We start from the raw sequence: 17,500 nt of genomic DNA on the forward strand, positions 1-17,500 counted from the left end.
CCCTCCATCACTTCCATTTAATTTCATTCTCCTTTCTTATAGTTCCTTAACTTCCTTCCTAATTTTTTCCGCTTTTAATTTCCCCCCCCCCCCCCCCCCCCCCCCCCCAATGTCCAGCAGTGCCCCTACCACTTTTTTCGTTTTGAAATTTTACTATAGGATAAGGATAAGCCCCATGAGATGAGACGCAGCGACTCGCTTTCGACGGGGTACTCGTTTGCTTTCTACCTCCCATCAAACTCCCATCTCACAACCACTCGTCTTTTTTTCCCCTCTTCGTTCACCCCTCCTCAGCCTCTCATCCTTCCCTCCATCCAACCACCCACCCCCTCCAATCCATGGGTGCTTTTCCCACGGTGACCCATGGTGCCCTGCAATCGATACAGCCGATGCACGGCCGGCGAGAGAGAGCCCCTGCCCCCCTAATGCAGCACTGCTGCTCATTTCACATCATCTGCGCCAACCAGCATAACCTTTTTCTCCCATCATCATGAACAGAGAATCCACCCCGGCATGTTATTAAGGGAGGCCACACTGTGTGGCATTACAACAACTGGCCCCTATTTGTCATTGCACTAGGTCAGCTTGTGTGTGACTGTGTGGCCATTCCGGACCAACTGAAGTATTCCCCTCATTCCTGGGGATTCAATTACCCGTAGACGACCCCGGAACCATGTCAGCCTGCCCTCTGCCCACTGCTGCCTTGCCTCCGACTAAAAACACTGGACGTCAGCGAAAATATCCTCCTGTGCTCTATTGGATTATGGCTACTTCAAAGTGTGTGCACTAGGCAGGCAGGCAGGCAGGGTGGGAAAGTGTGGCCCGAGAGAGAAATACAGAGCGGGACGGAGATCAGAGAGCGAGACATAGCTTATAATATTAATATAATGCACTGGGTTTTTACTGTAATACACAAAGATTTGCCCAGCGGGGAGGTGAGTGAGTGGCTCCTTTGCTTGCCTCAGCAGTCAAGTCAAGTCATAAGAGAGAGAGGTGGAGGAGGGGGGGGAGACCCTATCAGTAGCCCCCCCTTCCTCCTCCTCTAGGCTACACCAAAAGGCTGTTCTTTGTCTTTCCCCGTGACCCCTCCCCCAATGCCTGTCTGCATCTCTCCTCTTTTAACACCTAGTGACAATCACAGAGAGTGTGTGTGTGTGTGTGTGTGTGTGTGTGTGTGTGTGTGTGTGTGTGTGTGTGTGTGTGTGTGAGAGAGAGAGGGGTTGGTACTCGGGAGAGAAATGAATGCCACATACATACATACAGTCTTGAATTTGATCCAGCGAGGCCTTGGGGCAAATTATCAACAACATGGGGCCAGTCAATTTTGTATCTGTGTGTCTGTGTGCACCAAAAAAATATATATTGCATGTGTGTGAGAGCGTGTTTTCCACAAAGAGAGGTACTATGATGATGAATGGGCTCTGCTGCCTGTCTGTCATTGCAGCCAGCCATGCCTGTATCACATTACCTTTGTCTCGCCAGGAATGAATGGTCATGCAACATGCTCTCTCTCTCTCGCCATATGCAGTGCCCACGGGCATGGCTGGCCACAAGGAAGGATTTCAACATTTCACACACTCACTATCAGCCTGTTGTTTACCTGGGCTAGTGGGCCAACTCAACTGTGCATATTATGCTTGCACTGTCTGACTGAATGGTTTCCCCCATTTGCTGCAATGATGCATGATCATGTTGTCGATGAGAGTAACGGGCCCATCAAAACATCATCATCATGTCCCAACTGATGCTCTCTCGATTCGAAACAAAAGGTTTGGGAAGGAGGGGAATTGAGGGGGGAGAACATGGGACTTTTTTTTTTGCTACAAAAGAACGTGGAGATGATAATAATACCCATAGCGATTATATACTATAGCAACACAAAGATGTAACGGATATTATTTTTTTGCCTTTGTTTACATTCTCATCCATACATGTACGTACCTGTCCGATTTCATCGTCACCTTCGCTCCCGTCTATCCGTGGCCGCTTGCACTCCGCGCCGGCCAGGTCGATGAGAGCCGCCTCTGGCTCGGGGTCTCCCCGCTTCATCGCTCGGACTAGCGCCGCCGGACCTCCGGTGGCGATCGCGTGGGGTCCTCCGCCACCGCTGGCCGTGTGATCAATGTCCAGCTCTCGATCCATGATTCCCCGAGTACCGACGGGGAGCATGATGGACGCTACGTCGGTCGACATTAACATTGGAATTTGGACGGCAAGACAGACAGTCTCCACTCGAAAAGTCTCCTATTTCTGTGTGTATTTGCACCCTTTTCTCCTCGATCTGTGGTGGTAAAGTCGGTCCCCCGGCGGTGCTGGTGGCTCCAAAAAAAATCACAATGGAAAAACGTGCAAAAAAATAAATTAAAAAAAATAAAATACTGTACTGATCTTTAAACAAATGTATATCAATACAAGTCGCGTACGTTTCTTGCTTGCAAAATGTTGATTGTTTTTTAACTTAAAACGCTCGCTATTCAAGACAGAAGAAGACCGAACGTCATGGCCCGTTGCTTTGCTGCACCACGAAACACGTTGGAGGAAAAAAAATATGTTTTTGTGTGCGTGTGTGTGTGTGTGCGTGTAGAACCAAACACCGCGTGCCTCCCCCTGCCCAGCCTGTATAGTATGTATGTATGTATCAATGACCAAATCTTTGGCTTGCTCCCTGACAAGCTAATTAGGCTAGCTCTCGGTTAGCTAGCCTCCTGCTAGTATTCGTAGCAACACATTCCCCACTATAGCCCCCCCTTAAGGCTCTTCTTATGAATGTGGCTCACAGACACACTGACTGTAGTGTACGGTCTGTACTGCCAATAACAGACAATGCTGGGATCGAGAAACGGGATCAGGTAGTTAGTTTTTAGTTGCTCCTTCGAGTCTCTAATCTATCCGTCTGTCCTCCTCCTACTGCTGCTCCTCCGCGCGTACAGGTTCTTGCATTCAGTCTCTGGTTTGTGTGTGTGTGTTCTGTTTTCTCTCCTCTTGGATTTTAGCCCCTTTCTCCTTTTCCTCCTCCTCGTTGGTCTGTGTGTGTGGATCTGATCCTGTCTTGGTGGGTGTGTGTGTGTGCGCGTGTGCCTGCCTCTGGCTGGCTGGCTGACGGAGAGAAGAACACGGTTTCTCAACCAGTGGTCCGGGGACCACCAGTGGTCCCTGAAGGGGTTTCCAGGTGGTCCCCATACCATCCATCCATGCAGGCTTGCAGCTATAAATGATGGAGAGTTGGTAACCAAAAAGACCCGTATTATATTTGGTTTCATTTGTACGCTCTCAAGAGTTCATTTATTGTTAAACATCTGGTATTTAGTTAATTCACAAGAAGTCTACATACAGTACAGTTAGACAATTATTGTAGAACTTAAGAATTGTTATTTTTGATCAACGTTTGGCCTGTTATCTCTCCTACTATGGTTAACACATCAATACAGCATGACATTGTGGACAAAATCGTATCCGACGACAACATATATGCATTAATAGTTTTGGGTCTGTCTGAGAGAGGCTAAAATGTCATCAGATGGTGGTCCGTGTGGCTAAAATGCAGAATAAATAATAGTCTACAGAGTACAGACACAGTCAGACAGTGTAGCAGTGTGGAAAGGCCCTGGACGACGGATGCACTGATCTGCGGTCAGTTCTTGCCCACAGTGGCCACTGGCCACACTAGACAATTCAATTCAAAGGAGCTTTATTGCCAAAGCAAGTGTCGAAATACAATAAAAACTGTTGAAAATGGGGAAAGTATATAATACAGTTGGAGGGGGTAGCCTAGGCTACAGCATCATTATTAAAGTAAACAGAGCTATGCCATATTGCATCATATGCTATAGCTTTGAAACAAATAGCTTTATTTTTGCATGCAGACACTTTAGGACAAATGGCAGCATTTTTTCCCTCAAGCGTATTTAAATATAGAAAATAAGCTCAGATAGCAGCTCGTTTACGTTTGCAGTGCCATCGAGTACAGAGCAGCAGTGGGAATGGACTGGCCCAGGATCTGCGTTTCTGTCTTTCTTACCTTCCTCGATCTCTTCTCAGATGCTGTTTCATGGCCTTGGTCGAGCTGGTTAATTGTTTCACAGCAGTCAGTATCTAGGCTACTGTCAACATCTCCGACTCCTACTCTTTGATTGAAAATTGATTGAATATCGTACTCCTCACAATTTGTAGAATAGGTAGGCTATAGGCCTAGATTTCAAACGAGAGCACAATTAAGTCTAGCCCTGATACATGACTGCCATGATAATCATGATTATCATGGCAGTCATGTATCAGGGCTAAATTAAGTCAATACAAAATCGGCTGTACGAGGATTAAAAAGAAAAAACAGAAAATGCACTACGATTTGATTGGTGGATGATGAATTTATGGTGAATTGAATTGGTGGACCCTATTGTAAACAAGTGTATGCTTTATGGTGTCGTCCACAGTTAAGTTTTGTATTGATTTGTTTTTTAAATGTAGGCTGTAATTCTCCAAACTGTTAAATACTTAGTGTTATGTTTGACATTGTTTAGACCAGTGTTTCCCAAACTTTTTCATGTCAAGGACCCCCAATTTGTCACCCCAATTTGTCACTAATCAGCCCACGGACCCCCATTTTAAAACATATGCCAGGGAGGGACCCCCATAAGAGAAGATTTGTACGGCTCTAGCAGTGATTCTCAACCCGTTTAATTTCAAGGACCCCCGGATTGACATGCATTAGTCTACGGACCCCCACTTAATGGCATTTCTATCTCTGGGACTGGGACCCCCAATTCATATTGTAAAATCAATGAGTGTTAGCTGCTTTCTGCCAAGAAATGTCGTGCAGGTGATTATTTTTCTAGGTTTGGTTTGGAAGCCTCATAATTGATTGATTGAGGGTGTTTTTTGAGTGGTGTAAACCACTCCTACAACTGGCTTTTTTGTGCAGAAAAAATGAGCATGGTTGCTATGTTCACCCTGTTGTAATGACGTAATGAAATCACACCCGGGTGAACAGGGTGAACATAGCAACCATGCTCATTTTTTCTGCACAAACAAAGCCAGGTAATGAAATCACACCCGGGTGTGATTTCATTACGTCAGACATGATTTCATTACGTCAGACAGACCTTACACCACTCAGTTCACACGGGTGTGATTTTTTATTTCACAGTGTGTAGAATGGGTACATTTCAAATGAAAGCATAAGTCAATACAAAAACTGCTACGAGGAAGAATGAATTGACCATGAAAAGCACTATTAAAGACTTGTTTACATGCAGCTATAGGGTCCTCCATGTTCAATTCATCAGAATAATTCACTGAACGGCCCCGTGTACCATCCATGCACCTGCTTTGAATTAGCACATAATGCAGGAGGCAGCAGCACAGATGATGCATTCATGAAAACGAGTGATAAATAAATGTAATATATTATATAACAGACCACACACACCATGTGACTGTCAGTTCTTACCTGTCTGATGCTTTGGGGACTTAACCTTATTATGCCGACTTGGAGGTAGAGCGTCGCAGTCCCGCCCCCTACCATGGACCAGGAAATTAATCCCAATGCATTTTTCCCATAGACATTTCAAAAAGTATTTATTTAAAGACGGTTACGCCGCAGACAAAGCCAACTCGAGTCGTGACAACTCATGACAACACAAACAATATTTTGGACCAAACAAATAATTACAAAGAAGAAAAGTGTTGTAACCTGCAGTTTTTTTCTTCTTTCTAATTATTTGTTCGGCCCAAAAAATTGTGTTTGTTGTCATGATTTGTCACGACTCGAGTTGGCTTTGTCCGCGGCGTAAACGTCTTTAAATAAATACTTTCTGAAATGTCTATGAGGAAAATGAACGGAGAATCATTTCCTGGTCCATGGTAGGGGGCGGGACTGCGACGCTCTATAGCTGTGTCGGTTGGAAACGATGGGATTGCATTTAATAGTCCACAATTATAACAGATATAAACTCTATTGCAGTAACAATATTGGAATTGCACAAAACAGAACAATTGTGAAATGCCAATTGCGTGGGTGGGGCCGTGAAGGGGGGGGGGGGGGGGGGGTGGGGGTGGATTATAACATTAAGTTAACAAGTTAACAACAGAGGGTTTCAATCTTATGACCATATGAAATGTCATGTACTGATACATGAGAACTTGGATTGTACAACCAAAATGTTTATATATATATATATATATATATATATAATGACCTGATTAAATGACGCCCATGTATGTTACTTATTGTATTTATTAAGCCTCGTTTTCAATCATTACCCCCCCCCCCCCGTACGGTCTGGTCTGGGGGTGGAAAGGTAAAATTGGACGGTCCAGTTTGAAGATAACTAATACCTGACTCCGCCAGATGGGGGTGCTATTGATTCATGTGATTGTGAAGCAAGTAGTGTATTCCCTGATCTGGCAGAGTCTCTAAATGCCCGTGGGTTTCAACCCTTTATGACAAGGTCCATTATTTATTTATTCAGCATTTGAGCCACGGACCACCATTTGATGAAATTTAGCCTCTCAGACCCATTTGAGCCACGGACCACCATTTGATGACATTAAATAGCCTCTCAGACCCATTTGAGCCACGGACCACCATTTGATGACATATAGCCTCTCAGAAACCCCCAAAAAACTAAAGAATTTTGTTGTCATTGGATAAGAATTTCAACAAAATTCACAATTCCATGCTGTATTGATGTGAATTGGTACCATTAAGAGAGAGACAAAGCAGGAAAGGGCGCACACCAGTATTGGTGAGGTGCTGGCCTAAGGCAGTAAATACCACACCAGTATTGGTGATGTGCTGGCCTAAGGCAGTAAATACCACACCAGTATTGGTGAGGTGCTGGCCTAAGGCAGTAAATGAGTAAAAATAAGAAAAGGCCGCACACACGTAGCCACGATGCTGTAGATTTATTGAAAAGAAACCAACGTTTCGACCTTTCGGCCTCCCTGAAGAAGGCCTTCTTCGGCCTCCCTGAAGAAGGCCGAAAGGTCGAAACGGCAACAGGCAAACATTAAGGTCAAAATTACTTTTACATTCTCTAATTGTGTAGACTGCTTGTAAATTAAATAATACAGCTGTTTAACAACATTTTAACTCTTGAGAGCGTATCATTTTACATTACACTCTCAAGAGTTAAAGATCTACAAGGGTCCATTTGGTTACAAACTCTGCATCATTTAAATGGGGACCACGGAACCCCCTCAAGGACCACTGGTTGAAAGCCACTGCTCTACGCCATGGTAACAATTTGGATGTAGGCCTATCTCAGTGTATTGTTGATAATATTGTCTCCGACTTGTCTTTACTGGCAAAATGAATTGCTTGGCTTCAGTAATAATAGGATTAACTGATCGTCCTGTCTTTCTTTGTTCTTTGTTGTGTTTGTTTGTTCGTCCCTTGTTTGCTTTGTTGTATTATTTCACCTATGAAAGCCATTTATATGTTAGAAGGGTAGGCACAATAAGCTTAGGCTTCAGCCTACACCTTTTTGGTCAATGTTTCTTTTGCAAAAAAAAACAAAGCAGGCACTGTATTAGTTTTTAATGACCAAAATAAATAAACTGAACATTAAATAACGATAAACTCACTTTGCCACTCAATTAAAAAAGAAAAATCACACCCGTGTGAACTGAGTGGTGCAAATCCCCCCCCTCTCTGTCTCTCTCGCTCTCTATCATTAGCAGGCAACATGCAGCACTATCTCTCCCTCTCCGTTTCTGGCACAACAGCGCCACTTTTGGTACTGGTCACACACATAACGGACATTGCCGTTCGTTGGAGTGGTTGCACCACTCAAAAATCATATATATTTAGCGGAATTTTTACCTAATTTCTTTCATTGTCAATGGCAAATCTTGAGACGTGTGGGGACAAAAGCTGTTTATAGAAGGGTCTAGCACCCCTGAAACACAGCCCTCCATCTTTAAATGTTTATCCAGTGTGGACATGCTGGTGTCTCTTCAGGCTGCTTTTACGTCTGAAACTCTTGTCACATTGTTGACAGTGGAAAGGTTCTTCTCCAGTGTGGACACGCTGGTGTGTCTTCAGGCTGCTTTTCCGACTGAAACTCTTGTCACAATGTTGACAGCGGAAATGTTTTTCTCCAGTGTGGACACGCTGGTGTGTCTTCAGGCTGCTTTTCCAACTGAAACTCTTGTCACAATGTTGACAGTGGAAAGGTTTTTCTCCAGTGTGGACACGCTGGTGTTTTTTCAGATTACCTGAATGACTGAAACTCTTGTCACAATGTTGACAGCGGAAATGTTTTTCTCCAGTGTGGACACGTTGGTGTGTCTTCAGGTTAATTCTCTGACTGAAACTCTTGTCACAATGTTGACAGCGGAAAGGTTTTTCTCCAGTGTGGACACGCTGGTGTGTCTTCAGGCTGCTTTTCCGACTGAAACTCTTGTCACAATGTTGACAGCCGAATGGGTTTTCTCCAGTGTGGACACGCTGGTGTTTTTTCAGATAACCTGACAGACTGAAACTCTTATCACAATGTTGACAGTGGAAAGGTTTTTCTCCAGTGTGGACACGCTGGTGTGCCTTCAGACTACCTGACCGACTCTCCCTGGCCTCCTCCCAGTCATCACTGTCTGTTGTGTCAGAGTCTGATGACAGGAGCTGCTCATCTCTGGATGGATGTGATGTGCCACAGTCCTCTACATCAGCTTGTGTGGAGGTTCCGGCCACAGGCTCTGCTGCACCCTGGTCTGCAATGAAAGAATACAATAAGGACTTTAATAATAACGACTTTAATGTGACAGGAATAAAGACTTTATTAAAACACATTGACTGCCAGGATTCAGAGCGTTTTTCTACCAAAATCATAGAATATTCTGCGTCGCTCCTAGATTGGTAAAATAATCCTGATCCCGGGCTACGCGACAATCCGTTTGAAAGCTACAGGCTCTGGTGTAGAGCGAGCGCTGCACACAGTTGTCCATAGGAACATAGACATATAAAGGCTAGATGGCTCAAGGCTCTGACGTAGTTCACCCGGCGGCCATCTTGCTGAGGGGCTACAGTACATTATGTTCAATGGCAGCTCAAACAAATAGTCATAACTCCCTCAAATCTTGACGGATTTACAAACGGGTTGGTTTTTACAAACGTTGTAAACGTGGCTATGATGCTTATCTGCTTAATTTTGTTTTTTTGAGTGGTGCAAACCACTCAACCAGCTTTGTCTGTACCCGTGTACCTGTACGTGTGTGTACCTGTACGCAAACCCCGAGCATGGTTACTATGGTCACTGACATTACGTCTAGTCAGACCACAGCTGATCAGGCTATATAAGACCTTGCACCACTCAGTTCACACGGGTGTGTTTTTTATATGAACGTCGTATAAAAGCATATAAGTATGCGGACATCTGACGTTTATAACAAACCAAACCGTTTGAAAATCAGTTGAAAATTGAGCAAGTTATGGTTATTCAAAAAGTACATGCCCATAGACACAATGTTATGCTGCCACTCAACCAGCTTTGTCTGTACCCGTGTACCTGTACGTGTGTGTACCTGTACGCAAACCCCGAGCATGGTTACTATGGTCACTGACATTACGTCTAGTCAGACCACAGCTGATCAGGCTATATAAGACCTTGCACCACTCAGTTCACACGGGTGTGTTTTTTATATGAACGTCGTATAAAAGCATATAAGTATGCGGACATCTGACGTTTATAACAAACCAAACCGTTTGAAAATCAGTTGAAAATTGAGCAAGTTATGGTTATTCAAAAAGTACATGCCCATAGACACAATGTTATGCTGCCCCTCGGTAAGATGGCCGCCACGTAGCAACGTCGCTCTCCATTGGCCAGAGCGCGGTTGAGCCATGTAGCTTTCTTTTATTTATATATATATATATACACACTATATATATATATATATATATATATATATGAATGCATTATGTGGTGTTTTTAAGCAGTGTGACAGAGGATCTCTCAGGAGAACCTGAAGTCTAGTCACGTGGCATCGGGGGCCGAGAGACTGCTCGTGGTAAGCACGGTCAGAATGAAATAGTGGAAAACTAGTAATCTCCCCAAATATCTTCAATCTGACTTGGTTATCCTATTTCGGCCTGATATGGTCTTGGCGATGACGCCTCTGACATCACTGCTGCGATATCAGAGCGACATCCCGTATCCGTGGTAACAAGCAGTATTTTTCCTGAAGAGTTCTTATAATTGTCAGCCACTGACCAGTACAGTATTGATCTGACCCCCCCCATGCCAAAGCGCCAGCGCTCGCCCAGCAGTCTGCTGTCACGCAGGCGGATCGTGCCCTTTAGGGGCCAGGTCGTGTGCACATGTTGGAACGTCTGCCCTCAGGGAGGCGCTATAGGTCATAAATGCAAGAACAAACAGACTGAAAGAGAGACACTTACTGTGCAATATGTCTTAATGTATGTTTTGTATATAGAGTATTAATGTATTTTAGCACACACACACACAGTATGTGTTTGACCACAGCCTAGAGGAAGCCTTTATGACCAAGCATTGTAGTGTCTGTTATAATTGGCAGCCGCCACATATGGCGGAGACGCCGTTACCTACAGTATACCCAGAGTAATCTAGTAAGAGTGGCGACACTATAGCGTTGACTCCCATTGTAACAGTTACGGAATGCGGAAGTGGTCATTCTATCTCAATGGGATAGTTCCAATGTTTGGAACTATATCCCAAAGGCACCCGCTTTGCGGCGTGTCGCCACTCTTACTATTCCACTCGGGGTATACCCATAGATAGATGCTGAGTGGCCATGTGCCTATAGAGGGTATGCGTGTGACATCATCATCAAACCCGGAAGTTATGCAGGAATGCCTACTGAGTGGCAAAAAACGACTTTCTGGCCTTGACAGCCCATACACCAAACAGAAAAGTCCTATCTGATTGCATTAAACAACATTAAACAATGTTAAACTCACTTTTCCAGTTGCTTTGCCACTCGATTTGCCATTCACTTTAAGCATGCGCATACTCTCTATTGTAACATGAAAACACATGCCATGATAAGTATGTCCTTGTATGCATCTCCTTTTTAAAATGTGTGTTTTAAGTATGTAAGCATGGAGGGAAAGTGCAATATACAGATTGACAGGTTTACAGCCAGTGAAGGACAGATCACAGTGCATGTGCCATTTGACCAGAGCATTCTTGTATTTAAATAAAAACACTATTGCTACCCTGTACAACTTGACTACAGGTTTACACCAGCAGTAAATAAAACAGTACTTACGCTGCCCCTCAGTCTCAGTTTGGCAGGAGACCGTTGACAGTGTAGGCTGCTGTCCCTCTGTTTGGCAGGCCACCTCCCTGTGGTGCTCTGTGGAATTCACCAGAAGAAAGAACTTATGCTTATCATTCAGCAACCTTATATGATAAATTTAATCCAATATGAATCACCTCTATGAATAAGTAGAGGTCAGGAAGGGGTTAAATAAAACGTGCCCCATCATCGCTCGTTTTGAACACTTCAAACTGAAGGAACTTGTGAAATCCCGATGGAAGTTTCTCAAAGGTACCAACTTCTGGATGAACGATCAATTCCCGACAGAGATTAATGACAGGAGACGAAAGCTAACTCCCATCCTCAAAGAATATAGAGCCAAAGATCACAAAGCTGTCATAGCGGCGGACAGGCTATATATTGATGGCCAGCTGTTCAGGGATTCAGAGATCACTCCATGGCTGTTCTAATCTGTTGTGTATGATGATCTATGAAATGAAACAGTCATACAGATTATGAATAATTTACACCTGTCAAGGAAGGGATTGCATATAGCCCATGTTAATATCAATAGTTGATAGGTGAACAAGATGAATGATATATTGAATGTTGTACAGGGAAATGATCTGCATGTGCTGGCCATTACTGAGACTCATCTTGATGAAACTATAACAGATGGACAAATTGATCTTAAAGGATACAATGTTATTAGGCGGGACAGAAATGGAAATTGGGGAGGAGTTGCCCTATATTTACAAGAGCACTTGCTGTTTAAGGTGAGGGAGGATCTGTGTGTGAATGGACTAGAGATCCTATGGATCCAAGTTCACCTACCCTTTGAGGGAGGATCTGTGTGTGAATGGACTAGAGATCCTATGGATCCAAGTTCACCTACCCTTTAAGGTGAGGGAGGATCTGTGTGTGAATGGACTAGAGATCCTATGGATCCAAGTTCACCTACCCTTTAAGGTGAGGGAGGATCTGTGTGTGAATGGACTAGAGATCCTATGGATCCAAGTTCACCTTCCCTTTCAACAACCAACATTAATTGGATGTGAACAAGAAGGCACTGGAGCAGCTCAGACTATTTAGGCCCTTATATTATTATATCAGGGTGCAGGTCAAAAGTGACAACGTTTCGACGTGTCAATTACATCTTCGTCAGGTCATAGCCCGAGAGGGCAACACAGTAAGGCTTAAGTACACACATGGTGCAGGGGGCAGGCCTTAGCTCTGTTAACCAATGTCACACAGCCAGCAATCATTAGTTCATACATATTTTTCACGTGGAACCTAACAGTGAGGAATTATCCAGATGAAAGTTAAAGTGCATTGAGACTATAAATACACAGATGTAGGAAGGATAGTACAAAAATAGAACATATTTGGTTAATATGTATGAACTAATGATTGCTGGCTGTGTGACATTGGTTAACAGAGGGCCTGCCCCCTGCACCATGTGTGTACTTAAGCCTTACTGTGTTGCCCTCTCGGGCTATGACCTGACGAAGATGTAATTGACACATCGAAACGTTGTCACTTTTGACCTGCACCCTGATATAATAATATAAGGGCCTAAATCGTCTGAGCTGCTCCAGTGCCTTCTTGTTCGCATGCTATATGTCCTGCTCCTGAGATGCACCAGACTGGCCTGCTATAGGCTAGAGGCTCCTGAGATGCACCAGACTGGCCTGCTATAGGCTAGCCTCGGTCCAAGGCTCACTTAACTGCGAAAAAGAAGAGCCTGGTCACAACCTAAGGCAGAGAAGCTATCGAAAGGCGGGACTTCCGCCGTGTAACCCCCCCCCCCCCCCCCGGAAGTTAACGTTTTTTGACCAATCGCAGCGTTGTGTTCCCGAAAATGTATTCCCGCTGAAATGATCATTGGGTGGGGACTAGTAAACACAGCCGCACCGCGTGACGTAGTTATCTTACACGCAACACTTCCACCACTTCCGCTGATAGTCTTTTCAGCGTAGGTCTTGCCCAGGGTGGCTATAGGCTAGAGGCGCGGCTGGAACTCCCTTCTACATTAATTGGATGTGTTCATAGGCCCCCAAAATCAAACATATGGACAAAATCTTGGAAAGCATTGATTTGGCTCTGGATATAAGGTTTGATTTATACTGTCTTGGGGATTTTAACTTGGACTGGAAACATACTAACTCTGATGTAAATAAGATTAGGTTTGAACAATTTATTGAAAGTTGCAACTTATCGCAAAGATAATATATACAAGATATACAAGATATCACACGATCCTCAATAAATAAGTATGGGCATAGAACGGAAAGTACTATTGACCTGATATTGTGTAATGTGCCGAAGAAATGCTCAAAGGCAAAATCTACTCCTGTATCCTGGACAGATCATAATATTGTGAGCATCACAAAACATACTAAGGTGCCAAAAAGGCCACCTAGAGTGACTATAAGGCATAGCCTTATTGTTACGCTTTAATATTTGAGTCACTGTTGTCGTTTAGCATCAGTGCAATTTGAAATGTATTTTTGAAATGCAATGTACTATTTTGTAATGTAATATAATGTATTTTGTAATGTTTTAATTAATAAAATTAAATCAAATGAAAATGTGTGTTTTAAGTATGTAAGCATGGAGGGAAAGTGCAATATACAGATTGACAGGTTTACAGCCAGTGAAGGACAGATCACAGTGCATGTGCCATTTGACCAGAGCATTCTTGTATTTAAATAAAAACACTATTGCTACCCTGTACAACTTGACTACAGGTTTACACCAGCAGTAAATAAAACAGTACTTACGCTGCCCCTCAGTCTCAGTTTGGCAGGAGACCGTTGACAGTGTAGGCTGCTGTCCCTCTGTTTGGCAGGCCACCTCCCTGTGGTGCTCTGTGGAATTCACCAGAAGAACGAACTTCTGCTTATCATTCAGCAACCTTACATGATTATTTTTATTTCTTTATTTTTGGGGGGGGGGGGAAATCTAAAAGCTTTTTTTAATCCTTGAGAACATTTGGGATTATTATTTTTTGTTTTAGTACAAAAGTTGTAGTCTAGTAGGCTAAATATAACACACACACACACACACACACACACACACACACACACACACACACACACACACACACACACACACACACACACACACACACACACACACACACACACACACACACACACACACACACACACACACACACACACACAAAACGGTAATTTAATAAAATATATAAATATAAACCCAGTACATACCTGAGATGGAGTCCAGCACCTGCCCCAGGAACATGTTCCGCGGGAGGGCGTCGAGCACACCTTCCACCGGCGTGCGGCACACAGGGCAGGCTGGCTGGCTGGAGCGGAGCACCTTGTCCTGGAGGCACTGCCGGTGGAAGGTGTGCTGACAGGAGAGCATCTTCACATGGAATAGAAGCAACAGAAAACCTCATGACTCAACAACGAACCGCTTTTGTCCCATAATCTGATTTGTGAAACAGTGTGAAAGCAAAGCAGACCCTCCTCCACCCAATAGTGATCTGTTTCCTGAAAAGATAATATATGAACACAGTATATAAGATGTGGATGTTTAGGTATTGTCATTCTAAATACATAATGAACACAGTCTGTAAGATGATGTCATTATAAGGGCCGATTCATACTCCTATTTTACCGCTGTTTCGGCGCTGTAGTGCCGAAATGATTTCGGCTCGTCAGAAATTTTCAGTAGCACCGAAGAGCCGACTTTAGGACGGTACCCCCCCCCCCCCCCACCCGAACCTCAAATGACGTCACATTGTAGGCTCTACAGAGCCAAACCGACTTTTATTCGGCTCGGAGTATGAATCGGCCCTAAACCCTGTGTTGCTGCTGTTACAGTACAATACATACAGCAGACCAGTTGAAAGAAATAACCTTTGCTTTTATGAACTATCCGACGGCAGTGGTACCCAAACCTTTTCATGTTAGGACCCCCACATTGACATTAAGTATCCCACGGATCCCCCCTTTTGAAAAGATATGCCATTTTCCCATGAGAGAAGATTTTTACGGCTCTAGCAGTGATTCTCAACCCGTTTAATTGCAAAGACCCCCAGTTTGACATGAATTAGTCTACGGACCCCCATTTAATGGCATTTCTATCGCCGAGACCCCCAATTCTTAGTGTAAAATCAATGTTAATTTAACTCCGATAGTGTACAAATTGAACGAAATGGACCCGTTAGGGTCCATGTGGTTCCATTTGTACACTCTCAGAGTTACAGACCCATAAGGGTCAATTTGGTTCCAAACTATCATTTCGCTGGGGACCCCCTAGAACTCCCTCAAGGACCCCTGGGGGTCCCCAGACCCCACTTTGGGAACCACTGTCCTAGTGGCCATTCATGTTTCATGGAAGTTGCTTCTGAACACGAATCCGATTGCTTGACAACTTCAAATACTGTCATCTTAAAATAACTAATAACTGAAAAATAGCAGATCTACAAGCTCTCAACACCTCGCAGCGTGGCGTGCTGTGAGCTTGTAGATCTGCCATTTTCAGGGCCGCGACTACTGGCTTCTATGGAATCCCCAAATGACTGAAATCAGTCGTGAGGACTGAGAACTTTAATCCATGCCTTGGCGGTCCGGCCATTGGTCTCCAAGCAGATGGCACATTCCAGCAGGGGCTCCAGCCAAGCGGGGAGAGAAGGCCGGGCGCCCTGCAGGGCGGTGCTGTTGCCTGTGGAGGAGGAGGAGGAGGAGGCGGAGGCGGCTGAAGACATCACGAGTGACCCAGCAGCGCTGCTCAGAGCAGGGATGTTTCCGACGGGGCGGAGGGCCCAGAGAGGCCCCGCTCGCTTGCTCTGGCAGATGGGCTTTTTGAGGGGGGGGGGGGGGGGGGGGGGGGGGGTCCGATGGCTCCTCAGGTAGCCACGAGCGCTTCTGTGAAGAAAAAAAAAAGAGCCTGTCTTTATAGGACATTCCTCAAACTTTTTCAAATGATAAATTCGTCATATAGGCTACAGGTCCATCTCAATTAATTAGAGTTTTAGTAAAAGTTCATTTTTTGTTCCGTAATAGAATTCAAAAAGTGAAACTTTCATATATTCTCAATTCATTGTGCATAAAGTGTAAAGTATTTAAAACCTTTTTTTGTTTTAATCTTGATGATTAATTAAGTCACTAATGTTGCGCTGGAGAGGGAGAGCACTCTGGTGGAGCTGTTGCCCCCGCAACCCGATGTCGGATAAGCGGTTGAAAATGGATGGATGGATGTTGTGTCATTATAAACACCAATAGCTTATTCTAAACTGGTATGAGCCTGTTTAGCCCAACTTGATACCGGCAATAGCATGTCAAGCTATTTAATAAAAAATCACACCCGTGTGAACTGAGTGGTGTAAGGTCTTAGCCTGTCTGACGTAATGAAATCATGTCTGACGTAATGAAATCACACCCGGGTGAACAGGGTGAACATAGCAACCATGCTCATTTTTTCTGCACAACAAAGCCAGTTGTAGGAGTGGTTTACACCACTCAAAAATTTAGAAAATAGAATCAACTGCACATCCATGCAGGGGTCAGATCAGCAGTGGAACAATGAATTCATCATCACATCCATGCAGGGGTCAGTTCAGCAGTGGAACAATGAATTCATCATCACATCCATGCAGGGGTCAGTTCAGCAGTGGAACAATGGATTCATCACCACATCCATGCAGGGGTCAGATCAGCAGTGGAACAATGAATTCATCATCACATCCATGCAGGGGTCAGTTCAGCAGTGGAACAATTAATTCATCATCAAGTGTAAGATCATTCAAGTAACCCAAATCGGTTCATGGTGGCAACCAGTGGCGTGCACAGATAGACACTAGGGGGTGCTGAGCACCCCCTGCCCTTTTGGCAATGTGCCCTTTTTCTTTTTTCAAAAATAGCAGACCTACAAGCTCGTAGCGCGCCACTCGGTGGCGCGCTATGAGCTTGTAGATCTGCTATTTTTCAATAGCTAAAGCATAACATAATGCTAACACCAAAAGGGGTTCCCGCCCAAAATGGATTAAGGCAACCGGCCGGTTCCACGCGCTGCACAAGGTGCCCTTTTTTAACTTGAGCACCTGCCCCTCTAAATGTCTGTGCACGCCACTGGTGGCAACAATGGTAGACTCTCTTGACATTTCATTAGTGGCTGTTCCAGACAAACTTACTTGGGACACAGCCTGAAAATCCACATTCTCAGCCGTTTTTAAGTTATCATTACATATGCATGGAATAAAGCAAAATAAAAGACTGGAAGTGTAAATTAT

The 17,500-nt window shown here is 44.3% G+C and overlaps 2 protein-coding genes across 2 annotated transcripts in view; both read right to left on the minus strand.

Moving 5' to 3' along the window:
• The window catches only part of LOC306918404 (RNA binding protein fox-1 homolog 2-like), a 30,623-nt gene extending 27,566 nt beyond the window's left edge, over positions 1-3,057 (minus strand). The window contains exon 1 of the mRNA XM_079531308.1: positions 1,942-3,057. Coding sequence (XP_079387434.1) covers positions 1,942-2,199 — 258 coding nt within the window. The 5' untranslated portion in view covers positions 2,200-3,057. The remainder of the gene's footprint in view (positions 1-1,941) is intronic.
• A 4,628-nt stretch (positions 3,058-7,685) lies between these two features.
• Positions 7,686-14,642, minus strand: LOC306918398 (uncharacterized protein). Its single transcript, XM_079531298.1, has 4 exons — positions 14,469-14,642; positions 14,019-14,105; positions 11,245-11,331; positions 7,686-8,709 (listed from the first exon to the last, which is right to left on the minus strand). The coding sequence occupies exons 1-4, from the start codon at positions 14,626-14,628 to the stop codon at positions 7,928-7,930; spliced, it is 1,116 nt and encodes a 371-aa protein (XP_079387424.1). The 5' UTR covers positions 14,629-14,642; the 3' UTR covers positions 7,686-7,927.
• Positions 14,643-17,500: the final 2,858 nt, after the last annotated feature.

Source organism: Electrona antarctica, assembly GCF_951216825.1.
Source record: "Electrona antarctica genome assembly, contig: scaffold_118, whole genome shotgun sequence".
NCBI classification, from domain to species: domain Eukaryota; kingdom Metazoa; phylum Chordata; class Actinopteri; order Myctophiformes; family Myctophidae; genus Electrona; species Electrona antarctica.